The sequence below is a fragment of the Podarcis liolepis genome (genome assembly GCF_965112155.1).
Source record: "Podarcis liolepis genome assembly, chromosome: 6".
NCBI classification, from domain to species: domain Eukaryota; kingdom Metazoa; phylum Chordata; class Lepidosauria; order Squamata; family Lacertidae; genus Podarcis; species Podarcis liolepis.
Genome location: NC_139559.1, coordinates 34960875 through 34987557, shown reverse-complemented (window position 1 = coordinate 34987557; position 26683 = coordinate 34960875). Strand labels below are relative to the sequence as shown.

General features: G+C 42.0%; 1 protein-coding gene and 1 long non-coding RNA gene across 11 annotated transcripts in view; both read left to right on the top strand.

Annotated features, from left to right (window-relative positions):
• HIPK1 (homeodomain interacting protein kinase 1) overlaps positions 1-18416 on the top strand; it is a 39989-nt gene extending 21573 nt beyond the window's left edge. For 4 of the 10 annotated variants that reach the window (XM_083509923.1, XM_083509920.1, XM_083509925.1 and 1 more), the window contains 7 exons: positions 4171-4305; positions 10218-10360; positions 11775-11957; positions 12385-12600; positions 13603-13835; positions 14890-15026; positions 16162-18416. In XM_083509923.1, coding sequence (XP_083366049.1) covers positions 4171-4305; positions 10218-10360; positions 11775-11957; positions 12385-12600; positions 13603-13835; positions 14890-15026; positions 16162-16632 — 1518 coding nt within the window. In that variant the 3' untranslated portion in view covers positions 16633-18416. The remainder of the gene's footprint in view (positions 1-4170; positions 4306-10217; positions 10361-11774; positions 11958-12384; positions 12601-13602; positions 13836-14889; positions 15027-16161) is intronic. The other 6 variants (XM_083509924.1, XM_083509922.1, XM_083509926.1 and 3 more) reach the window with 3 other exon arrangements.
• Positions 18417-19412: 996 nt separating this feature from the next.
• On the top strand, positions 19413-19849 carry LOC310709875. The gene is made up of 2 exons (XR_014527697.1): positions 19413-19482; positions 19681-19849. It is a non-coding gene; the product is annotated as an uncharacterized lncRNA (long non-coding RNA).
• Positions 19850-26683: the final 6834 nt, after the last annotated feature.

The window sequence follows — 26683 nt, the reverse complement described above, 5'->3', positions numbered from 1 at the left end:
GTTTCTTTGCATTATGCAGGCTACTCTACCTGTTGTGAAAACTCCTAGGACTGGTATTCGTAACCATGATTTGCCTTATGATGACGCTTGCCCTTCAGAAAGTAGGAAGGCTAGAGGCTAAGATTTATCAGCTACTTTAAAATGAGGATAAAAAAATTCCTTCCAGTAGCCCCTTAGAGACAAACTAAGTTAGTTCTTGGTATGAGCCTTCGTGTGCATGCACACTTCTTCAGATACACTGAAACAGAAGTTGCCAGTTCCTTCTATATAGTGAGAAGGTGGGGAGGGGTATTACTCAGAAGGGTGGTGGGAATGGGAGATTGGCAGATAGCTGAGATGAGCCTGTTGACGACTCTTAACGACTGCAATAGGTCTTACAGGAAAAGGCAAGGGGTGAGAAGGTGCCTTTTCCTGTAAGACCTATTGCAGTCGCTAAGAGTCGTCAACAGGCTCATCTCGGCTATCTGCCAATCTCCCATTCCCACCACCCTTCTGAGTAATACCCCTCCCCACCTTCTCACTATATAGAAGGATCTGGCAACTTCTGTTTCAGTGTATCTGAAGAAGTGTGCATGCACACGAAAGCTCATACCAAGAACTAACTTAGTTGGTCTTTAAGGTGCTACTGGAAGGAATTTTTTTATTTTGACTATGGCAGACCAACACGGCTACCTATCTTTAAAATGAGGCTGCATTTTAAATTGTATTTTAACCTGTATTTTAAATTGGCTCCCCCCTTTCTTTTCCCCTATTATGTTTTTACTATGATTTTATTGGTGTTAGCTGCCCTGAGCCCGGGGAGGGCGGGGTATAAATAAAAATTATTATTATTATTATTAAAACAAAGGACACTTGACGATTGTTTTTTTTTAAATTTTTTATTAAAGATTTATTGGTTTACAAGACACTTTATTGCTTTTCCTTCATAATTCACCTGTTTAACAGGGATTCCTTTTTAAGATTTCCCTTTTTAATTTACCTGTTTAACAGGGCTTCCTTTTTATTATTTTCTTTCATAATTCACCTGTTTAACAGGGCTTCCTTTTTAAGATTTACCTGTTTAACAGGGCTTCCTTTTTAAGATTTTCCTTCATAATTCAACTGTTTAACAGGGCTTCCTTTTTAAGATTTACCTGTTTAACAGGGCTTCCTTTTTAAGATTCCACCCCCCCTTAAACTCCCCCCTCCCGCATCCAGTTAGTAACCTCATTCCCCACATGCGCTCCTCGTCCCTCCAGTTTGAGTGTTTTTCCTCCCCCTCCATTTAAACTCCCCCCTCCAATGGCAATGGGCAGATCACTGCCAGTTTTTGATACTGGGATTGCAGCCTGGTCTATTGTGTTCATTTCATGGATCAATGGTCTCATTAGATAGTAAAATTCATGTTAAATTGCTGTTTTGTTTTTAATTGTCTGGAACGGATTAATCCATGTTGCATTACTTTCTGTGGAAAAGCACGCCTTGGTTTTGGAACGCTTTGGTTTTGGATCAGACTTCTGGGATGGATTAAATTTGATAACCACGGTACCACTGTACCTCACTTCTGCAGTGTCCACAGAAAATTGTTGAAGAAGTAAAGAGGGGCTGATGCTAGTTAAAAATAACCATTTTTTTTTCCAGGGATGGGGAACCTGCTGCTGGGAGGTCGTAGGTGTCCCATCCTTGATATCAATTGCTAAATCTGAAAAGGATACGCTGCTGTCCCCCAGAAGGATTGGAATTGGTGCTTGTGCTAGGCCCCAAATTGGTCTCAAAAGTCCTGTTGTTCTGAGCATCTCAAGAAGAACCAGTAAGATGCTGGAATAGCCGGTCATAAAGTTACCCATTGTGAAGTGCAAGCCCTACAGTGGCTAAGGACTGTTTCAAAGATTAGTCCCAATATTAGACTAGTGTTTGTTAATGAAAAAGTACTATAATGCATTGTCAATTTTTGTAAACTTCTGTTTGAATCTTAAGCGGTTCTTTATTCTGAAGTATTAACTCTTCCAGTGGAAGGAAACTGTATTTTCCATGGCTTAGATGCTGCAAACAGTAAATGTTGTGTATATTCTGGAACTTTCTTTTCCTTGAAATAATAAAATGTTTTGGAATTGCCTCTTTTATTTCCAACTTATGGAACATGAATGAACCAATCTATTTTCAGTACTCCTCATATTTGCATGTGTTCAATCATATGTCAGTTCTGTCCCTTTTCCCCTTTAAATGAAATTCGAAACTCTGGAAAAAAGAGAGGACTATACTAAGAACTGGTCTGGTATGCCAATGAGTTTCCACGATGGATCAGACTTAAATGCATCAGCTAAAGCTCCCAGCCATTGGAACTATGATTGCTTTAGTTTGTGTGGGATGCCCAGTTTGAAGACTCTCACATGCACAAATTGGACTTTGGTCTCAGGAAGGAATGTGATCCCAGTGCATCAACTGTGCTTGTGCTGCACCTGTATTTTCTCATGCTTCTCTGTGGCTGTACAGAATTATTGGACAATTCTCAACAGGATCCAGTGTGACTCTGTAAGACTCTGCTGAAGGTGTACTTATAGCGGACAACTAAGTGGATTCTACACATTTTTTTGTCCTGGACTTTGGTGGTTGGTGTGGTAATGAGATGCACCTTGTGGCTGCGGCATTGGAATGTGGATCAAGCTTCTCATCTGAACCTCTCCATGGAACCCTGTGTGGGACGAAAACGTTTTGGCGAGAAGGTAGTAAAGGACATTTTAGTTGAATCCAGGTTCAATCCACAGAGATGACTGACACTCTTACAGATATTTGCAACCAATACCAGCCATTTTATTCTGTCACTTCGGTCTTGTTCTAGGTTTTCCAAAGAGTCACATGCAGGTGATTCTTTCCAGCTTGAAAGATTGCTCTTGGCTACGAATATAAGGAAACAACTATCTTTTTCCTGTGTGGACAGGTGCCAGTTTCAGTGACGTAAGTTTCTGTCTGTGGCGGACCAGCAATGTAGAGAAGGGAGTACCATTGAAGGAAGCCACAGTGGACATCATTCATTTTGGATGCCAGCCTCTTAATCTTAATCGATGCCAGACTCAAACTTCGGGTCCCTTGCCTTGCTATTCGGCACTTCTCTCTGTAGTTTCCTTTTCACCATGTGCTTTTACGTATGACAACACTGTAGTGAAGAAACAGTGGGTTGCCGAGAGAGAACCTGCTCTCTGGCACTTCAAAATGAAGCATCTAGACCCCATCTGAACAGTGTTTTTCCTGTATGTTTTCCTTGTTTGTTTTTATATTTTTGTGGTTCGTGTGGGCTGTAGCAGATTGGACAGCCATAAACTATTTGGATGTGAGCAGAATCTTCTTAAACAAGCTGTAATTCTGCCTCTGAGCATTAGAGGGAACTCATATTCCACCAGAGAACACCTTATCACTCAAAGGAAAAATACATTTCAGGTAAGACCAACAGTCCTGTTTGTTTCAGACCAGAAGATCCAGAAAGCCTAATGGTTACATAAATGGCTAATATAATTTTGTGGTCTTTGCCATGGGACTTGGGTGATATCATTGCAAACATGTTCAGGTCAGGCATGAATAAATGAAAAATGCACTTTATAACTTGTCCTTTTTTTATATCTATTGTGGAAGGCATTTGGAATTACTCAAACTAGCACAACAGAAATCCAATATGGTATTCTTTGTAAGTGCAACAAAACAAATTCTTATCTATTAGAAAGTGAAGTTTTAAGTCAGTTTGGTTGTGGAGATGTTTAATGAAATTATTCTGATCATTGAATTGCCTTTTATTTATTTAAACAAAGTCAATGGACAGGCAGGTATTGCTGTTTTTATCTTAAAGTACCAGAACACTGGTTTTGCAATCTTACATGTCCAATAGGACATTTTGGAGGCTATTAGTCTTTCCAAGCCTTCCCTGCACTAGTTTAGATATTCCTCAGGATTAATATTGTCTCAAGTACGGTAAACACAAAAGTTTTTGTTCACTGAAATTCAGGAGTACTTAATATCACTTAATATCACTTCAGGCAAGAGATACTGAATTAAGCTGATAGAAAAGCATATTTATATCAGAGCATACCCATGAGTTCTGCAAGCCACTCAAAAGCGCCACTAGTTTCCTTGCGGAGAAAGCCTTTCTGGGCCTGTTTCCTCAGTACATTTGTTTCACTCACTGCCTAATCTACATTTCAGGGAAGCTGTACACCACTAATGGTAGCAACTCTTCATCCTCAAGTAGCCACCATCACGCCGCAGTATGCGGTGCCTTTTACTCTGAACTGCGCAGCCGGCCGGCCAGCGCTAGTAGAACAGACGGCTGCAGTACTGGTAATTGCCTCCCTTGATTGTGTTCACTAACGGAGTTTTTGTTTTAACTTAGACTTGCAGAGGGCATGGAAGCATGTGCCATCTTGTGGCTGTGTTCTTGCTACATCTTAATGTCTCGTTGTTTTTCCTCCCCAACATTGCTGAAGCACTGTCTGACTCTGATGTTTAGTGTTGCTCTGTAAAGAATCCAGATCCATTGACTGTTGTTCTTTACTAGCCTAGTGTGTCGATCAATCTCTTCTCCTAGTCTGAGAAGAGTGGTAATTGTATTTCTTCTTTCTTTACTCTCCTATCTTTTTTAACATTTTATTGATTGAAAACGAGGGGTATGGCCTTTAGGTTGACTCTGCCATACGCATCTGGGCAGCCAGGATTTGACAAGTTAAGCTTTTTAAAGCTTCTTCGCATGTAGAAATGTTTCAGGCACTGAAAACTTCTAATATCGGCAAATACTTTATTAATAAACGGCTTTAACAGTACAGATTTCTTAACCTCTGTTGAACAATGCTGACCTCCAATTCTCCCTGGCTTTTCATTACCTCTGACCAATCATTGGCAGTGTGCATCATCCTCAGAGAGATGTTGCTTCCCACCAATACTTTTAGTTCCTTTTGCATTTCTTGGTTGAGATTAAAGGTGAGCTCTTACCTTCTAAACTGTTTCTCAGGATAGTTTGTTCTTAAACTTGCTGGAGATATTAAGGGAAGTGTCCATTTTCAAATTTTTCTTTCTCTCTCTGAATTTGACTGGTACCTTCAGTGGAATTCACACTGTAGGTGCCAAAAAACAGTCAATTGGAAACTCCAGAATCAGATCAGTGAAGTTTATGGAAACATTGCAGTGCACTTGAAACCCTGGTGTCCTCACGTGTCTTGCAAAGCACACTTCCATTTGTTACATACATCGTTGTCTTTTGTGGCTTTAAAGTGATAATTCATGAGCATCTTTATCTTCAAATAGATACATTCTGGAGCATTGTTGGCTCTGGTCAGAACCAAAGTCTCACCAGATGAGGAACTGCTTCTTTTGGCATTGCTGTTTACACCATAGCAAGTGTAAGAAGGCAGACAGGATGGGATCTTAAAGGTTATATAATTGCATGTGCTGAAAAGACAACTTAAAAGATTTCATAGGTCTCCTGTCTGCCTCCCCTCATTCAATTCAGATTGAATTTCAATTGTGGAAACATGGATGCCTATGCAGAACCTAAATGGTCTGTGACTAGCTGCTGTAAAAGACTTGAGTTTCTCATCCAGTAATCTGGTACATTCCTCTTTGGACATTGTAGAATACTTAATCCAGCGTTGTATATACTCGACTGTATATACTCTTAATCAAAATTCATTGACAAGGAAAGCTGTATAAGATCTGTATAAATCATTCAAATTAAGCACTTTGTATATATATTCAATCCTCTTTTGGCTCATGGGAAGGGGAGAAGAGCTCTGCAAGGCACTGACAACTTGAAAATCCTTTTGCGATTGCCCCCCCCTTCTTTCTTTGATTTCACCAGGCACTGCCTGTGTTCTTTCAAACCTCTTTGCAGACTTAAGGTCTAAAAACTAGCTTTAAAAACACAGACAAAAACTTAGATTCTTGGAATGTTGAATTTTGCACCCCATACTAATTTCCGTACTTGTGTGGTGCAATGACTGAATTTACACCCCCCCACCTCCCGACTAAATCCACCTGCCTACTTGGATCCTGCTTTTCTCTCTGAATTTTGGCTTCTAATAGCCTTTTGCCTGAAGTGCTCACCTTTAGTGCTTTCAACACTTCTCCCTTTTGCCGCTTCATCTAAGTTTGCATTAGCCATTTGCTAAGCTTTGCATATTTTTGTCCCTCCTCTGTCAAGCAGTTCGTCGCTTGGAAGGCCCGATTTCTGCCTCCTGGTGGGACATTAGATCTCGCACTGTATTAAACTCTCTGCTTTGTCTTGTGCAGGTGTTGGCTTTTGGAAAGAGGCATGGTGTGACTTTTAACATAATTCTCTCTTTTTTTTTTAATTCCGCTTGTATTGGCAGAGGGGTTAGCAGTTCTCTGCTTGAAGGCTTCTTTTTGGAACCAGTAATGTGGATCTGTTAATTGCAGAAATATGTCAACTTAAAATGGCATGTGTGCATGGTTTCACAGTTTGACCATATGTGTGGAACTCTAAATATATATATATATATATACTGCAGAACTTGTATCTTAAGAAGACTTTCTGTGTAGGGAAACCACTGTTACTGGATGGGTTTGAATTTAAATATGGAAAGTGCTGCAAGCTTATAACTGATCACTACACATTTAATTGTGATGAGCAGGGGAAGTCTACCATAGGAGTAGGTTTTAAAGAAGCTGTCAGTAGAGATTTCACTTTTTTGTATTTTTGTGCTGCTTTTCACTCACATGAGTTGCAAAGTGGCTTTCATACAATAAATAACATAGTAGAACATCACAAATGTAACATAAATTATAAAAAATAATTAACAAATTATCAGTAAAACAACTACCTTCTATAAAACACTAATCTGTTTTTTAAGTTAAGAAAATCTCAGCAGGCTATGCCTTGCACCAGGATGCAGCCTTTGTGTCATCGTTTGGAGGGGGAGGAGTTGTTAGAAGCATACACTCTGTCCACACCTTTCCCTTGTAAACCGTCATTTAGCAGTGGGCACAAAACAGAATTTCTTGCTCTCTAGAGTTGCTCGCTCAGTAGGGCAGAGACACAGCAATAGCCTCTCAGCCATGGAGCTGGTGCCATCTACCAGGAAGGAAAAGGCGACTGCAAGGTTGGGGTTGTGTGGACTTGCTTACAGAGCCAATCCTTCCTTCCTACTGGTGCAGCCACACAATCCCTACCTTTTCCATCCCAGCAACTCCACTGCCAGGAGGCTAGTGCTGCTTCTGTGTCCCACCAGACGAGCCACCCCTGCTTGCTTGGTCTGCAGAGCAGAAAGTGCTGTAGTGGAGCCACAGAGGCTGGATCCCAGTGGTTCCCAATTAGGGGTCCATGGAACTCACCCATGGGGTCCAGGGACCCCTCCCTTGCCTCCCCCCTCAACTAATTTTATGTCCCTTTTTTCATGGTAACCTCACAACTGCTATGGTCTCTTTTAGGGCTGTGTGATTTTTCAATATGTTGGCCAAAATCAGTTTTGAAATCACACTGTGATAACAATTTTGACCTAGCAATATGCAGCAATATATCACTCCTTGCACAAGGGAAAGCAGGGCAGCCGATTTCAAGGCAACACCAATATCGCATGATTGAGTGCATTTGATGTCAGCATGCCCGTGGTGTATGCAGATGCCACACGCCTGGGTTCAATTTTGAGATGGGGCTCAACCTCCTCATTGGAGCCTGGCTCCTCGCTCCGAAAGGCATCTCAACGTTTGAGTCAACCCTAAAAAAACTCAACAACTACAACCCTAAAAAAGTTCAACAGCTTTGGGGTAAAATCCTAAAAAATTCACAATTTCAATCCTAAAAAAAGGTCCAACAACTTCGTTTGGCCCTTTGGTCGGCCCTCACTGCCCTTCACTTCATCAAATCAGGCTCTCTTTGAAAAAAAGTTTGGACACCACTGTGTTAAGGGCTTTGTGTGTGGCAGCTACCAGCTCCCTTGTGTCCAGCCACAGCACCGGTCCTCGGGCAGATCTGACCCTGGAGGTGGAAAGGAGAGTCAAAGCAGTGTTGCTGCCGAGGCAGTATTCTCATGCTGGCCTGTGCCCAGCGGGTTCCCTCTCCCCTGCTCCCCCATGGCGTGTGCAAACCTGGTGCAGAAAATTGTGGGTGCCTGGCCACTTCATGAGGGATGTGCAGGGGGCCTGGAGCACCTAGCCCCCCCTGCACCTGGCACCTGTGCCTCATGCCGAGGGAAAACAGGGCAGCTGACGGTCCTCATTTCAAGACACCGTGGCACTACCTTCCCCTGGCACTGAGGTAGAGCAGCTTTACTTAGCAGGAAAGCTGCAGCAGCCACAGTGTATATTCATGTTCATTGGCTGCCCCCTGACAGCAGCTTGAAGCACCCCCCCCAGTCCTCTCCCACTCAAACTACATGCAGTGGAGGTGACTCTGCTTCCTCTTCTCCTCACCACACCCATCCCATCCCTGCAGCTGCTCCTTCCCTCATGCCCATACCTGACCTGCAAGCACCCCACCCGCCCAATCTCTGTGACTGCTCCTACCCTCATCCCTATGCCTGATCTCCAATTTCCAACATTGTGATATATTGGAATATCATGATGATTAGCTGCTGATATACCACAATGGTGAACACCAGATATCGCTCAGCCCTGGTCTTTCTTTTTTAGCATACATAAAATCCTTTGCCTATTAGGGACGACCACCGAAATTTTCAAAAGTAGGGCATCTGGTCAGTCATTCGGGAGCTTCAAAAGCTTTCTCCAGCCCGAAGATCACAGCGACTGATACCAAAAGGCATTAGTACGCTTAGCGATCCTGCAGAGTTTTCGCATTTCGCTTAACAGACTCAATGGCTCAGCATTTTGGCTAATCTACTTTATTTACATATAATACACTCGGAGCATTCTCATCAGACAGCAAAGAGAAAGAGACAAAGGACAAATGTCCCACTTCACGGAACACAGTAACATCAAAACATCCTGTCTCCGTCACTTCCCACATTGTGGAATGAAAACATACGCAGTCATGTGATAGAAAACAATCTCATGACTGCAAACACGGAGCAAGAATCCTAAAACTAGACACATCAAAGACACTTCAGTTCAATGCGTTGCAAACTTTAGGAGAAATTGGGTTGGCAAAAATGGAACTCCACAGCACCATCTGGTGTTGTAGTGTTAGAATGCATAAACAACTTATATAAAGCGCTTTTTCCTTGCCAATGCAGCTGAGTCCAGAGTCTACTAGAAACAAAGTATGCCTCTAAAGCCTGTCTAAAATGTGTAGACCCTGGTAACTGAGAAATAGTTGTAAGAAGTTAAATTTCATTTGTAATCTATAGCCATTCTTTTTATAAAATATATGCTGAAGATACTTAAAAACCCCTGAGAGCCAAATAATTGTATTCTCTTGCAATTCTAATAGCTGGATCATATGTGCAGTTGATGTGCCTAAAGCCACTGTAATAGCAAGTTATCAATTTCTTTAGGGTATTTGCCCAAAGTTTCATGCGCAGGCAAGGAAACTCTCAAATCTTGTTCACTTTACCTTTTGGAATACCCACAACTTTTTTATTTCTATAATGTGTGATCTTCAAAGAAGTTATTCCCCAACCATTTGGACTCAGCCAATCCTGCTGTACTTCCCTCCTGCCCTGTACCAACATCTGTTCTCCAAGTGTGGATGCAGAGATCCTTGCATGGATTGTGTGCAACAAATTTGCTGCACTGTGCAAGCATCTATGAGTTTGTATACTAAGTTAATTGGTGAGGAGGGTAGGTATTCAGGTAACTCCAAAAAGGCAGATTTCAGGCTGAAAATACTTTTGTGAACATTTACTTCCTTCCCATGTGATAACCAACCACTGGCATTGGAAGAAAATAATACTAAAAACTCATCCTCCCTCTCCCCACACACCCATGTCCTGAAGTCCCCAAGGCTCACCCACCCCAATAATTTGGAAATAACTCCCCCCCCCCCAATACCGAGCCCTAGATGCATTCTGATACATTTTCTGCAGTACAATATGAACATCAAACTCAGTGGCAGGTAGCCTCTGTGATGTAAACGTAACAAGAGTGACGGGGGTGTTTTATCCCTGAATATCTTGTTCACTTCCTTTTGTAAAATTATTTGTAGAAATGCAGTCACATGCCGTTATCTCTGCAAGTTAACAGTCTACTTACTTCTTTTACTTTGAACAAATTGATTTTTCTTCCCCAGTCTTTAAAACGTTAATCTTAGTAAACCTTTTGTTTTTCTGTTTGCTGTCTTGCAGCAGGCTTGGCCTGGAGGCACCCAGCAGATCTTGTTGCCTTCTACCTGGCAACAACTTCCAGGGGTTGCACTGCACAATTCTGTTCAGCCTACAGCTGTGATTCCAGAGACAATTGGAAGCAACCAGCAGTTGGCCGACTGGAGGTGAGCAGAAAAGTAGACGTAATCTTTCCACATTACATGTTTTGAGGCTTGAAACACAAGGAGATGCTGGTAGATTGTTGGACCTAAAAGAATTGGCTTCCCATGGACTGGACCTCCTCCCTCCCTCCCTCCCTCCCTCCCTCCCTCTCTCCCCAGTCTCTGGGGTGAACAGTAGTGCCGTGAGAAGGGGAGGAATCCCTGAAAATTGGGTGCAGGCAAATGCCGCAAGTGGGAGCTCCACGTCTGGATGTTGCTTCCACCCAGTATTTAAGGATTTGCCTCCGCAGCCCGCTCCATTCAGCAGAGTTTCCCGAGCCTCAGGGAATGAGGCTCCAAAATGAATGATTGAACTCTTGCACCATTTTGAGATGTAAAATAAGCAGTGAAACGTCATCTCATTTTCTATATAATGGGAGTGGAACCAGGGTCCTCCAGATTTTCTTAGGCGTGCATCATCTCTGACATACTGGCTGGGGCTGATGGGAGTTGTAGTCCATAGCATCAGAAGGGCCTATAGGTTCCCCATCCATGCTTATATCACTTGTTTAATAGCATTGTATTGACCTCTGCCTTCTGATACCTGTATGCCTGACACAAGTGTGTGTGTGTATAATGAGTGCGAGGGACGCGGGTTGCGCTGTGGGTTAAACCACAGAACCTAGGACTTGCTGATCAGAAGGTCGGCGGTTTGAATCCCCGCGACGGGGTGAGCTCCCGTTGCTCGGTCCCTGCTCCTGCCAACCTAGCATTTCGAAAGCACCTCAAAGTGCAAGTAGATAAATAGGTACTGCTCCGGCGGGAAGGTAAACGGCGTTTCCGTGCGCTGCTCTGGTTCGCCAGAAGCGGCTAAGTCATGCTGGCCACATTACCCGGGAACTGTATGCTGGCTCCCTTGGCCAATAAAGTGAGATGAGCGCTGCAACCCCAGAGTCGGTCACGACTGGACCTAATGGTCAGGGGTCCGCTTTACCTTTACCTTTATAATGAGTGCATGTAGAATTGGCAGTGAGACAATGGAACTCCCTTCTCCTGAGTTTTGTGAAGTTTAGGTATGTTTTGAAAGCTATGCAAGACCTGTCTGGGTTGTTTTCTTTTGTGGCTTTTGGGAAATGGTCCTGTACTTTATTGATGATCTACTAGGATTAAGGATATAATTCTCCCCCCCCCCCTTACTTGGGAAGCTTGTGGTGCTTGTCTGTTTAGATAGATTGGCAAACCAAGGACAAACATCAGATCATGCATTCTAAGGCAGGCTCCCCTACCTCCTGGTGATCTCTAACTTGGCCAGGCTGGCTGGGGTAGTCCACCATTATCTGGAGGAGGGCACAAGGATGGGGAAAGCTACTCAATGAGTTGGTGTCTTTTCTACGGTACCTAAGATGGGCATTTCTGCATTCTTTCCTTTTGCCTTTAGAAACGCCCATTCACATGGAAATCAGTACAGCACAATCATGCAGCAGCCATCTTTGCTGACCAACCATGTGACTCTGGCTACAACCCAGCCTTTGAATGTTGGAGTGGCTCATGTTGTGAGGCAGCAGCAAAATAATGTCGTGCCAGCAAAGAAGAACAAACAGCCATCTCATAGTGCCACAAAGTAAGGACTTCTTCCCACTGTGATGGTTCTTGAACAAAATAGAGAGGAAGCACTTTTCAAACAGGCCCATATTATTTAAACCCTGTGAGTTGCCTAATAGCAGTAAAGTTAAAACTGGGTTAAATCTTACTTTGGCAGTCCTGTTCTGAGAACTGTCTTGTATTGGCACCTACAGATGTTTCTGTAGTTTAGAAATAGTTAATATAAGCCATCTAAACGTGGAGTATGAAAGATCTCAAGCGGTGTTTGGGACATTCACTGATATGGGCCTCCTATGACTTCTAATTGATGTTATTTTGTACTGATTTGTACATTGTCCTTTAAGCTTCACTAGTCAAGCTAGTACAAATCCCTTTCTAACAAGGGAGTGTCAATATTGCCCACCAATGGATTTGCTTATGATAACCATCATTGTATTTTTCCGTAGGCCTGCATCTACACTAGAGGCAATTCCATCTCAAGTCTACTCTCTAATTGGGAGCAGCCCACTGCGTGCCACATCTTCCTCCTCCAATGCTTTCCTTCCGGGGCAGGAGCAGCACCAGCCCATAGTCATTCCAGACACTCCCAGCCCCCCAGTCAGCGTAATCACCATCCGCAGTGACACTGATGAAGAGGAGGACAACAAATACAAGCCTGCAAGGTAGAGGTTTTAGCTCCTTCCTAAGGGACCATTGCTAATGCAGTCCTTTAGGGAATTCCAAAGATAAGTCAGGAATACCACTCAAGAATTTTTGAGCAGGTTCGTTTTTAAGTGTTGGGGGATAGCCATTGGATTGTTCATCTTTCTTGGGACATGGTGGATAACTGAACACTGCTTTTATAGCTCTAGTCAGATGTTCTGGACAGTATTCTAGATCTGGTGGCTAGGAACCAATACACAACCATTTTTAGTCATGCAAGGAAGTTGTGGATTATGCCACATAGGTTTGTTCTGTATGAGTCAACTAAACAGTAAGTGAACATAAAAGATAGTGTAATAAAATACTAATTCCATTGTAATTTGAGCTGGCACACTCCAGGGGATATCAGAAACGGTGCTTAGAGGAATTTGAACTTTTGCCTTCAAACCTTAAATTTCTTTGTCTTTATAAAGGGTAAAAGCTAAAGAAAATTGAGGGAGGCACAGAATTAAATATAAAGCTGAGAAGAGGTGGGAGAGAAAAAGCAGCAGTGCATCTGCATGGACTTGGAGAAATGTTGCTTGAAGTTTCAGTTGTATGAACCAATTTAGACATAATACTTGCTGGGTTTGTCTCCCCTGACTTGAACGCTAAGGGGTGGTTGGGGGGCTGTGCTTTAGAAAATGTGTTGAGTCAGAGTGATGCAGTGAATAGGATGATGGACTTGGACTGAAACACCTAGATTTCAATTCCTACTTCACCCTGAAGCTCACTTTGGGCCCGCTGCACCCACTCAGCCTAGCCTAATAGGGCAGTTTTGAGAATGAAATGGTGTACTCCTCATGTTTGCTCTGGGGAGAAAAGATGGGGTACGAATGTAATACCTAATGCAATTCTTAGAATTGTGAAGCTTGCAGCAAGTAGTATTATACCCCTTTATTTGGCTCCTTTGTGTGTCTGAATGTCCTGGATATACATTTGGTGAAATGTTGTAATAAAGCAGTTGAATGTTTTTCTCTTAGCTTGGGCATGAAGCAGAGATCCAATGTCATCAGCTACGTTACCGTTAACGACTCCCCTGATTCAGACTCCTCGCTGAATAGCCCCTATGCATCGAATGCGCTTTCCACGCTCAGGAGCTCCGGGGGAACTCTAGAGCCAAGCCGAGGGGCAGCTGAAAGCTCCAACTCCCGCACCATTATTGTGCCTCTCAAAACACAGCTCAGTGACTGTATCGTAGCCACCCAGGCCTCAGGTAAGAATGGTTGCCAGCAAAACTGTCTTCCATCATGGAGCTCATTTTCATTTTAGTCTGTTGGTTTTACACACACACACACACACACACACACACACACACACACACACACCACAGACAGCACTCTGTTGTATGTATATATCTTTTGTGACCATTTGTATATATTTAAAATACAATAAAGTTGTTACTAGAGAGGGGCAAAGATCTATACAGTACAACTCTTCCCTCCAATATAAGAGTATTTCTACTACCGCCGACATTCACTAAGTTACCTCTTTATCTTAATTGTATTTGTGTCACTTTGCACGAGGCTTCCCAAAGTGATATACAATATAATAACATATATGAAACATAAAAACAGTTAAAACAGTGATCCAGCCATGTGTTCATTATAGATGTATGGTTGCTCTTGATGAGTGGAGGACTTACTATGTTGAGCAATTTAAACATAGGTTTCTTATTTGGATGGGCATTTGCCCAGAGAACTGGCCTTTAAATACTCAAAATAGTAAGATTATCCTGAACTTTAAATTTCAACTAGGTTGAGTGTTTTATGGCCCATGCTTTGCAGACCCCCCCCCCCCCTGTGTAGGTGCTCCTTTGTTTGCTTGTAAAGCTATCAAGTCATTTTAGGATAATCTTCACTTGTACAATTATTTCCCTCCATAGTAACTGGTTGCTATGCATCTTTAACAGAGCTGCATTTAATATTCCCCAATTTCAAACTTTGTTTTGTGGAGGGAGCATTTTTGGAGTAATAAAAGTTCTGATAACTGCTATTTTTGTAATACCTTCATAGAAATCTGTGGTGTGACCACACTTGGAATACTGTGTACAGTTCAATTTATTACCGTCATGCTGCATGGCAAATCAGTTTTAAAACGGAGGGTACTAGCAGAAGTAGTTTTTCATATGACATGGATCAGCTGTTTATTGTGGCGAGGGGGTGGGGGAATTCATACAGTCTATGCTGGTTTCCAGCCACAATATCTAGTTTCAGCTCCTTTACAAAGTGAGGCTATGTTGTGGACTAAACGCTGATTTAACATTGCAGGTGTCCTGAGTAGCCTGAGCAAGACCAAGCCAGTGGCATCTGTAAGTGGACAAGCATCAGGGTGCTGTATCACGCCAACAGGATACCGGCAACACCGGGTGGTGACAAATGGTGTACAGCCGCTCAACCTTAGCCAGGTAATCAGGGCTCTCCTTTCAGATGAATACTGGCTGTAGATCCTGCTGTGGTGTTGGACATTAGCAATGACTAGTGAAGCTTGAACAGTGAGAAATACTCCAAATGATGAAGCACAAGGGAGCTGCTATAGATGGGAATTGCAAGGGGTAGTAGAGGCAACTCCCCATTTGTGCGCGACCACACATGCATGGTGCGGGGAACCTGGAAGTGGGGAGCACTGGAGTGCCCTCATGGCTTGCAAGGAGACCCTCCCCAGGGCATGAAGAGGATGTCCTCTTTGGGCTCTGGGGAGGGTCTCCTCGGGAACCACAAGGAATGTCTCCTTGTGAGCCATTTCACTTAATGCACATAGGGGCCCAGAACGTAACCCCCACATAAGTAGGGAGTCACCTGTATTCAGGCAGATTTGAATTCAGTTGTCAATTCTGTTTGTACTTCATGTCCCTACAGTTTGGGGCCAAAATAAGGCCTGTGCACCAGATCTGCCACACATTGTTCCTTCCAGCACATTCCAGGAACCTCTACTATATGAAAGGTTTTTGAGTTGCTGTGGTATCTAGGCTTTGAGCCAGATTCAGTGCTGGGGAGAGTGCAATGTCACAGAATCTTGGTTTTCAAGCTAAGCTATCATATTGTCTTCCTCTCATGTTTCCAGCTAAACATTTTGTGCTACAACTTGATGCCATATTGAGCAGTTCTAAGTAATATCTATCTCTCTTTAGAGCTGAAACCAGAGTTGGCTTGTGCCATTAGTTTGTTGCTTCAGAATAAGCATTGATAATTTTAGAATATTTAGAATTTGGAGGTAATCTACTCCAACCACTTTCTTAGTGGAGTATCTGCAATGCAGGATGCAACAGCAGCACCCCAGAGAAATGGTTGTCCAGCCCCTGCTTTAAATCCCTCCAGCAAAGAACCTCTGTTCATTGTTTTATAGCTCTTAAGTTCCTCCTAATGTTTAGCCAAAACCTGCTGCTCTTTAATTTCCGTCCTGTCCTTTGGAACAACAGAGAACAAGTCTGTTCCATCTTAGCCCTTCAAATTATTCATCTACATGGATGGCTCCTAATACGGGTTCTTTGAATAATGTCCGTCTGAATGTTTTATCCATTGCACTTTTCCCCTGCTTTGCAGAACCAGCAAGGAACTGTCCTGGCTTCACAAGAGAGAAGTGGAAACCCAGCTCCACGGAGACAACAGGCCTATGTCGCTCCGCTGCCAACAACGATCGCTCAGGCTCCCTACACCTTCCAGCATAGTAGCCCAGTGCATCCCCACTTGGCAGCAGCAACGGCGAGCCAGCCTCACATGTACACCTACGCACCTACTACTGCTGCCACTCTGGGCTCCACCAACTCCATCGCGCATCTCTTTTCCCCTCAGGGCTCTTCCCGGCACACCACATACACCACCCACCCGAGCACTCTTGTGCACCAGGTCCCAGTCAGTGTGGGGCCCAGCTTGCTAACCTCTGCCAATGTAGCACCTGCTCAGTATCAGCATCAGTTTGCCACCCAATCCTATATTGGTGCTTCCAGAGGATCTGCTATTTACACTGGATACCCACTGAGTCCTACCAAGATTAATCAGTACTCTTACTTGTAGCTCTTGGGCAGGGATTAATGGTAATTGTTTTCAACTTGATCGTAGAAGTGATGAGATCTGCAGTGGGTTTTGCAATATTCTAACAGCTCCACAACAGGACCATCTGCAGAATCGGAGGAGAATAATGGGACCACCTTCCTCTTGTTGACAATTCTCTGTATGCTGTCTAGAGTCTGGTTGTCACTTGGTGGAGCCCTGCTGTTTGGGGGAAAGCTCAGGTAAACACCGGGCAGAACCTTTTGAGTCATATTCACATTCAGATTTTACAGTTAAACTTTCATGGATGCTTTAAAAAAACAACATCGAAGGCCTGAACCCCCGTTTATTTAAAGCTATTCTTATCTTAATCAAATGGGGAAAGGAAACCAAGGACTTTGTGAAAAGGCTGGATTTTTTTAACTCTTAAACTTACCTTAGTACTTGTTTAAATTATTTTAGCAGCTTGCACAAATCCATATTGCCACTAAAAATGCACATTTAACTCTAGGTTGCTAGGGCAGATTTATAAACTTGAGTTAGTATTTTAAAGTTAATTTTGTAATTCACATTCTTGATAGGCAATAGCTGAATTCTGCAAAAGCAGTTACCTTCTCATTTCTCTGTGTGTATATTTTATATATGTATATATATATATCTATATATTTCGCTCCCCAGTTTCTTGGTTTTAATTGTCTTTTGTTTAAAGCTAGTGTAGCAATTTTTATTATCATTCTCCATTTACACCATAAATCTTTTCCCTCTCGTTTTAAAAATTTAATGTATGAATCTCTAAAATAAAGTTGAGTTTTTTTAAAAAAAAACCCACAGAAAGTATGAATTTACTTTCTGTTGTATGTGTGATCACAGCCTAGAATATGGTTTTTGACTGTTTTGCCAGAAAGCTCTTGTTCTGTGCTGAAAAGCATAGGTTTGCATTATGACTTGAGGGCAGGAGCCACTGGGAACTTCTTCTGATTGGGACTTGCTGAATTGAATAGGAGATAACACATCACCTGTTCATTTCCATAGACTTCATCAGGAGCTCAGACAATTACACCCTTTCAGTTTGATTTTTAAAAAATAACATTTGGAGCTGGATTCCTTTCCCAGAAATGCAAGGGTCTCTTTCCCTTCATATCTTTCATTTCCTGATCTAGTTATCTGAGGAATCCGAAATTCACCAAAACATCAGCCTACTGATATGTACAACTTTTTATACTCCTGCAAGCATATCCCTCTGGGATCTTCTTGGCAGAAAACTTTAAAGCGCTCTTATTAAGACTTGTATACAGTAAGTGCATGTAGGAATTGCAAAAACATGACACATAAATTGCAGATTTTAAAGGTTTATTACTGAATTTAAAACTATTTTAGAAGTTTTGTAATGGTGGTGTTTTAATATTTTACAGAAAATGAAATATGTACATATTGATTAGAACAAAATATAACAAGCAAAATTTCCTGCTAATCCCAAATGTTATGTCTTTGTAATCAAAATGTGTAGTGGTTATACTTGAACTCTGTACTTAGTGTTCGTCTAACTCTTAAATGTTTCTGGGGATGAAATTTATCTATTCCTTTGTATTTAAACCAAAATGAGTTGATACATGTTGGAATGTATGTGAAATAATGCAATTGTCTAGAGCTCATCACTGTAGCACTGAGAGAGAGAAAAATGGAGCCGCATGAGAGGCAAGGATACCTTCTGGTTTGTTTTGCACAGGTATGTGTGACTGGTGTGTCCCCCACCCCCACCCCCAAATATTGTAGTGCCTTAAATGACTATGTAGTGTGACTAGAGTTTACAGTGAGCTTGCCTTATGATGGACCAGCAAGCCCCTCCGCTCTCCGTCAAACTGAAGCAATTCATTGAGCGTATCCAACTGAGGATACATAAGTGGTAAAAAAAGGTTGCTTTAAGTTTCAATGCCAACATAAATGATCTGGCCAGAGCTAAGTATTTCACGTCTGTTGATTTCAGCTAGAAATTTAAGGGTGTGCTAAACACATTCCAACTGAAATTGATAGCCTCAGTTCAGACATCAAAGCCAAACATGGTTTCTGCTAACCATAGTTTAAAACTGATGGTACAGAGCTGCTTGTCTGCGTTTATTTTCTGTCCTCTGTGCACTCAGATTCATGTATATGTAGGTTTCCTCCTCAATTGCTCAGCAGTCTTAAGGAGGCAGAGCAGTGACTAAGTCATTGTCAGTTCGTGCATCACCATGACTTGTCCATTCAGACATTTTGCCAAACTATGTTTCTTAACCGTGGGTTGGTGTTATGTCTGAATGGGCAAGTCATGGTTGACTATCGGTCAGTAAACCAGGGAATCAGAAACCATGGCTTTACAACTATGCTGAGCAATTGAGGAAATCTACATATACATGAATCTGAGAAACCATGGCTTTACAAACTATGGTGATGCACGAATGTTTGTGTCCTAGGTATTTTATTTGGAGTAAAGTTTTCCCCACCCCACCCCCGATATTACCTATACTGTTAGCTGTCGATGCATCTTTAATAGGGTATTGTGCTGGGAATGCATTGGGAAATTTATCTGATGTTGCAGAGGTAATTAAGCATGTGCAATTACTTTCCCATAAATTATATTGTGACATTATATTTCTCCCCCTTGTGTGTAGCAGATTGTTTCTTGTAAAATATTACTAGTTTGGTGTTAAGAACTTTTATACCAAAGAGAGCCTGCTGGAAAGCACATAATATTCTGAAGTTTTATTTAACACCACTAGTAATGTGGCGCTTTGGGGAAGATTTGAGAGCTGTAGCACTTGGTATTGTAAGGAAATGCACACCATCAGCAGGCCAGTTTACGTGTGCTTTTGTACCACACTTGAATTTCTGGGTTCTGTCAAACTACTGTTCATTTCACCACTGCCGTTATATAGAGGATGATCTTGTCCAAATGGAGAGTAAACTGGCTTGGAGAGTGGTATTGCTACAGCAATAAAAGGCTTTGACAGCCTTGAAAGCCCAGTTCGTATTCTGTCCAGTCTGGATCATAAGGCTAGTTGGTTTTGGTACATTACAAAGAATTCAGAAATGAAGAGCCCATTTCTGAAACGGTAGGGTCAGGGTTATTGCCCTGTATCATCATACAAGCTGTTCACATTTGGGCAAGGCTATAGCATGCTATCATGCATTTTTCAGAAATGGGCTCTTCATTTCTGAATTCTTTGTAATGTAGCAAAACTAACTAGCCTTATGATCCAGACCAGACAGAATACGAACTGGGTTTTCAAGGCTGTCAAAGCCTTTTATTGCTGTAGCAATATCACTCTCCAGGCCAGTTTATTCTCCATTTGGACAAGATCATCCTCTATATGAGGGCAGTGGTGAAATGAACAGTAGTTTGACAGAACCCAGAAAATCAAGTGTGGTACAAAAGCACACTTAAACTGGCCTGCTGATGGTGTGCATTTCCTTCCTTCAGTGATCTTAGTCCTACTGGGGAAAGTGGCATTAAGTTTGTGGACCACAAGCCTTACAGTTCTCCTTTATGAGGAATCTGTTGTTTTTGGCAATAGGAGAGTGTTTGGTTAACACCGTAACTAGCTGTGAACCTTTTACTGTACTTTTGCTCTCAGTTCTTTTTAATCTTTTCCAAGATTAATACAGAGGAAAAGATATCAATACAGAGGAAAAGAGTAAAAAGGCATTTCTTCTTTTTTTTACATCATTGGTGTCAACAACACTTTCTGTTGCTGTAACATTATCAAAATGGTTTCTTGCTTAGTGCCACACCCATTTTTAATTTTTCCTCCCCAAATTCTATAGCAAGACCTTTAAGGGCAGAGTTGTGCCTTTCCACCCAAAGAGATAAAATCATAATGCACCTCGCAGAAATCCTGAAGAGTGTTTTTGAAATTGGGTTTTAAAAATACTCAAGCAGTGAAGGCTTTCAGTTAAAATTTTAGGGAAGTAAATTCAAAATGCTGGTTTGAAAGTTTCCCTAAAATTTTAACTGAAAGCCTTCTTTACATTGGAAATCCACGGCTTGAGTATTTTTAAAACCCAGTTGCTACAGCCCCCCCCCTTCCTGCTTTAAACATTTTGCATGCAAGAAACCCACAGGTCCCCTACCCCTGACTTAAAAGGACAATTAAAGCCCATCAGAGTTAATGGTTTAGACAATCTTTAGAAATGGTTTTTATCCGGTAACTCTGATGGGCTTTAATTGTCCTTTTAAGGGATAAGAACCATTTAAGGTCATTTTGTTGCTCTGGCTAGTTTCAGAGCAACAAAATGTTTTTTTAACATCTGGGACAATTCATCAAGGTCAGTCTAGACCAGGCATAGGCAAACTCCGGCCCTCCAGATGTTTGGGACTCCAACTCTCATCATCCCTAGCTAACAGGAGCAGTGATGAGGGATGATGAGAGTTGGAGTCCCAAACATCTGGAGGGCCGGAGTTTGCCTATGGTCTAGACTGACCTTGATGAATTGTCCCAGATATATAAAAAAACATTTTGTTGCTTTGAAACTAGTCAGGCCTATTCTAATGGTTCTGCCCGACCAAGGCCTCGTTTTCACAAAGAGCAGATGTGGTTGCAAACTCTGTGCCTGGACTCCTCTTACTTTGGGCTGTAGGTGGGGGTGCACATGATGGGATGTTTTGGCCTACCACCTCCACACCCCCAAAAGCATAATTCCCTGCACATAAAAAGTGTCAAGCTAATTATAATCTCTCCCCCCCCCCCCAAGCATGCAGAAAATGATGTATGGCACAACATTGGCTTTGTGTTAGTCTCAATTCACACACTGAACTGCATTTGCTGTTTGTGAGAATTAGGCCTTAGGCCCTATCCTTTTCTCCCATTGCAATATCCAGCTTGCCTCCCTGCGGTTGGAGAGATGTAAGGCAATAGCTGTGCAGTCTATATGTGAACGTACTATTTTAGCAAAAGCAACGTTTTACGCAAAATCAAACACTTAAATGCTAGGGCTGCATTTTTGCACGCAGCTGAATGTGTGCAAGTCCTGTTGAAATCTGTGGGACTTGCATGTGTGCAACTGTTCAGTTCTGCAGCTGGTGGTGGGGGTTGCACAGTAATTTGCCTTTTTTTGTAATAAGATGAAATGTTTCACCTAGTCACTCTTGAGATGAGTTAAACCAATTCCTTAGTGTTCTCCCTGACAGCTGAACTCTCATCTCACAGCTATTGATACTCCACTGCAAAATCAACTTCAGAGCTTTACTGCTTGCACATAGTTGACCAGTGCAGCACTATACCTCTGACTCAGTTTTTTTATTTAAAAAATACATGAAATTAAATTGCTTCTAGGTGATTGGATTGGCACAGCCCTGCTTTTTCATTTTAATTTTTAACTTATGAATGGTGCCGCATGTTGACATAGTTGTTTGTTGCTAAACTTTATATAATGTGTGATTTCAGATTCAGCTTGAACTATTATCTAACTCACTACATGTAGCAGTGCATTATATGTAATGTTAGTATTTCTGCTTGAATCCTTGGTATTGCAATGGAATTCCTACTTTATTAAATGTATTTGATATGCTAGTTTACTGTGTAGAATTTAAATTTTTTCTGGTTGTGCTCTTCCTTTTTACAATCCGCTAGATAAAGGTAGTTTCTGACAATTACTGATCTATGTTTGTATTGCCAATGTACTTAGGGGGTAATGTAAAAATCATTTTAACAAAAGGAAATACAGATATTTAAAAAAATTTAATACTAACTATATGGGAAAATGGTCCATTGTGAAAACATAGTTTATCTTTGGATTCAATGTTTGTCTTTGGTTTTACAAAGTAGCTTGTATTTTAAGTATTTTCTACATAATATGGTAAAAATGTAGAACAATTGCAATGCATCAATAAAAAGGGTTAATTTTCTGTACTCTATTCATTTGCTGTTTTATGACTCGTGTTTTATGGTTACAAGTCCCAAAGGCTAATCTTAATCTGAGTGGTAGAGCATCCGCTTTGCATGCATAAGGTCCCAAGTTCAGTCTATGACATCTTTAGGTATTGTTGGGGCAAGAAACCCCAGAGGGCAACTGATAGTCATTGTGCTTTGCTAGAATGAACCAATGGTGTGGCTCTGTATAAGGTAGCTTCCTGTGTACCAAAATAAAGAGTGCTAATACTCTGGATAGTTGATGTGGAGCCCTAAATATTGTCTTGGGAGTGTGGGTGGGTTTGTGCATGCCCCTGTATGCGTTTGCAGGGCTGCTGGATAATATTGGGGGGAGGTTAAGGCCAGGAGGCCCCCCCCCGATTCTTTGCTGCTGCAGTTTCAATTACATGTGTATACTGCCCTACATCAGATCTCAGGGCAGTTCACAACATAAAATTGCAATATAAAAACTACAAAACACATAGTAAAAACAAGAACAACGCATTCAATAGGGCATTGGATGCCAATCAGCCAAAGGCCTGGTTGAAGAGCAACATTTTCACCAGGTGCCTACAGGTGTGTAATGAAGGTGCCAGCCGAACTTCCTGATACAGATACAGCTCTAATGTTTGAACACTAGGCAGGCAACACCATTGCTAAGGACATTTAATCATTTTTGCTAAGGAATTGAAGGAAGGAAGGAAGGAATACACAGACCCACACATGTCCCTCCCAGAGCAGCAGGAGAAGCTGGATGGGGGAGGATACCGGGGTAGGTTTGTTGAAGCACTTTTTTCATGTCCATGTTATTTAATTCATTCACCAGTGTACTGCACTTTACAGAACACAACAGAAATGTCTGGTTTCGGTATGTTTTATGCAGAAGCAGCTTCCTTGAAATGAAGTTTCCTTCCTACTGATAAAAGAAAATGGTGCTATTGCAGGCCCTCCCCTTTGATTTTTTATTTTCTCTTCCCACCCCCACATCACTACTGGTCTGCTTGTTATTAGTGAGCTGTTATTTATTAATATACAGTAACCATCTTTAATCTGGCCTTCAACATCGGAGGGGTGGGGTTTTCAGGACTCACTCTATTCCTGTGACTGTTTTAACTGTTTCTAACATTGACCTTTAAATGTTGGTAACATGCCCAGGGACCTGCAAGTGAGGAGCGGGTAATCATTAAACACAACAATACAAAAATATGCATACAAAATGAATTGGCAAAAGCAGTAAAATACCTTATAACTCCAGCAGCTTACAGTGGTTTGGGGTTGGGGAGAAATGGGGATCTGGCAAGCTGAAATATTTGTGCAGGTGGGGTATTTGTCACACTGTGACATGGGATTCCATCCAGTATTCCTTATTCCCTTTCCCCTTTTATCTTCACAACAGCCCTGAGAGGTAGGCTAGGCTGAGAGTTGGTAGTTCAAACGCCAAAGTTGTGAAAACAGCAAATACTTAAAAAGTCCTTGTTGCTTATTTGGCTTGGTGAACTTTGGGGTACTTTGCTATAAATATCAGGACTATGAAACCTTGTTGAGCTTTTTCAGGCCAAAGTTGACCTTTTTTTTTTTTTTTGCAAAATCTCATTGAAAAAGGGTTTTTGAGCTACTTTTAACGAAATTTGCCAAAATCTACACTTCCGACACAGGCTGCCATAAGTCTGGATTTTCCTGGACATTTCAGCAATTTCTGCCCAGATGCTGTTTAAGAGGGCTATGCCTGGGAAATTCTGGACGTATGGCAACCCTAGCTTTTCTGAGCATTATACTGAATAAGCTGGAAATTACCATTTGTGTGTTTGCGTTCTTGTGCGCTGTTCTTTACGGAGAACAGATGTTTACATTAGAAGTAATTACTTGTACAAGCTCCCCTGCCCCACTGCCCAAATCTGGCCATTCCTCTGCTCTAGAAGTAGCCAATGTGGTGCCCTCTGAACGTTGCTGAACTCGCAACTCCCATCAGCCACAAAGGTTAGTGGTCGGGGATTATGAGAACTGTAGTCCATCAACATTTGGAGGGTACAGCTTTGGCCCCACCTGCTCTAATCCTTTATCCTTGAAAGGAATATAATATAAATATAATGAAAGGAAATGGGGATCAGATCGGGAAACCACAATGTCTGGTCAACCCTGCCCCTCTGCTCATTCTCAGAAGTACTATAATTTCCTGTTAGGCTATTTGTACTCTGGGGGGGGGGGGAGACACACCTCCAAAAGCTTGTGTAATGAAGCTCCAAATTTCACAATGTTGCACCAGTTCTTGAAACAGACTGGGTGTTCAATGCATATGGGATCTTGAGAAAAATGCTGAAGATAGGTAAGCCATGTTAACCCGGAACGCGTTAACCAAGCTGGAAGAATGCTATGTTCCTCATTAAGGTCTCAGCTAATGGAACAGTTTCTAGTGTATTATGTGCTTCTATATTCAGTCTGTGGAGAACTGCCGCAGCAGTGTAAGGAAAAGGTGTTTGCAGGGGGTGCCTTGTCCGGCAGATACATGCAAGGGCCCTAACACTGAAAGTTGGAGCCTGGAGCCCTGGCTCAAATTAAGCCTTGCCTACTTAATCATATCTACCTTTCATAAGCCTAACCAGCACTGCTTTAGTGCTAGGCTGGCCTACTTTACATAATACTGTTCTGTATTTGAGGGCATCCCCTGCAAACACCTGTTTGAAAGATGATCTGAATTGAGTTTAGTTTGAAGATAAAGGACCATACAAGGAAGAGCAGGGGCCTAGAAGTTGCTTTTAGCAGTTAGTACCTGGGCAGTGAAAGACTGAGGGCACAAGGAGGAGGGGACAACAAAGGACTAGATGGTTGGACAGTGTTCTCGAAGCTGAATAAGAGTTTGACCAAACTGCGGGAGGCAGTGGAAGACAGGTGTGCCTGGCATGCTCTGGTCTATGGGGTCACGAAGAGTCCGACAGGAGTAAACGAAAACACCTGGGCAGCAGAATGAGCTGGCATTACAGGCCATATGGCTATGGTCATTCCACTATGATGTGAGATGTATTTCAATTTTTTTCAATTTGTTTTATTTATTAAATTTGCATACCACTCTATATTTGTAGATCTCAGGGAAGTTCGCAGCATAAAATTGCAAGATAAAAACCCAAAATTGATTCTACTCATTTCTAAATTTGCATCTTTATATATCAATTAGCATATGAACATTTCATTTCATTTTTTGTCATTTTTGGTGATGCATTTCCTCTGTTGTCGAGATAAGGAAGTGATCACCTTGTTCAGTACATTTAGAAAAGAAAAAACATACCACACATAAAGGGCCTTTTCAGCTGCTTGAAAAGAGGCAAGACTATCTAATGAAAAGTCATCTTGTCCTTATAGCAAGTTACAGAGCCTCTGCTAAAGTTTGCATTTATTTAGATGGCATAATATTGAAATGATTTTGGTGCAGCCTCTAGGTGGCACCATAAGCCTTTGAGTCAAAGCTCTCTTACACAAAAGCCAAAGAGGTAGAAAAATGTACAGCTGCTTTGTTTACCCAGCAGACTGGGGTAGCCAACATGGTTGCCTCCAGAAGCTGTTGGAAAACAACTCTGCATAGCCAATCAGTGGGAAGAATGGAAGCTGGAATGCTAAAACAGCTGAAGTGCATAATATTGGCTGCCCAATAACGCTGCTTTAAAGGCAAGTGACCCATCATGGCAAAATAAATGGACGCCAAAAAGAGCAGCAGTGGTTTGGTATTGCTGGCGGGGGAAGAAAGGAATCCCTAGCTCATATTGTGATAGGAATTTTATGGTCTTAGATATATGGTAATGTTCATAAGTTTACCAACCAAGCACATACATAGATCAGCACAGGAAGGCCAACCTGGAACCATTTTGATTCCTAAACTGAACAAATGTTTTCTCTGCAAGGTCAAAGTGGGAAACCTCCCCATTGTCTTTTTCCTCACAAATCCTGTCTTAAGGACACATTTAAGATATGGATAGGGTGTGAGCCTGTGACCCGGCCCAGGAACTAAGTATTTATCACTACAAAAGAATGGCCGGGCTCCCCAGGCAACCCAATCAAGTAACCTGCCAAACAGGAGATAAACAACAACAGGAGAAAAACAATATTCAAATTTCTGTTTTAGACCGCCTTTTCTGTGATGTAGGTGTGATGTATCTGAGGGGTGGTCTTAGGTTACACCCCTTCTGTGATGTAATATGATG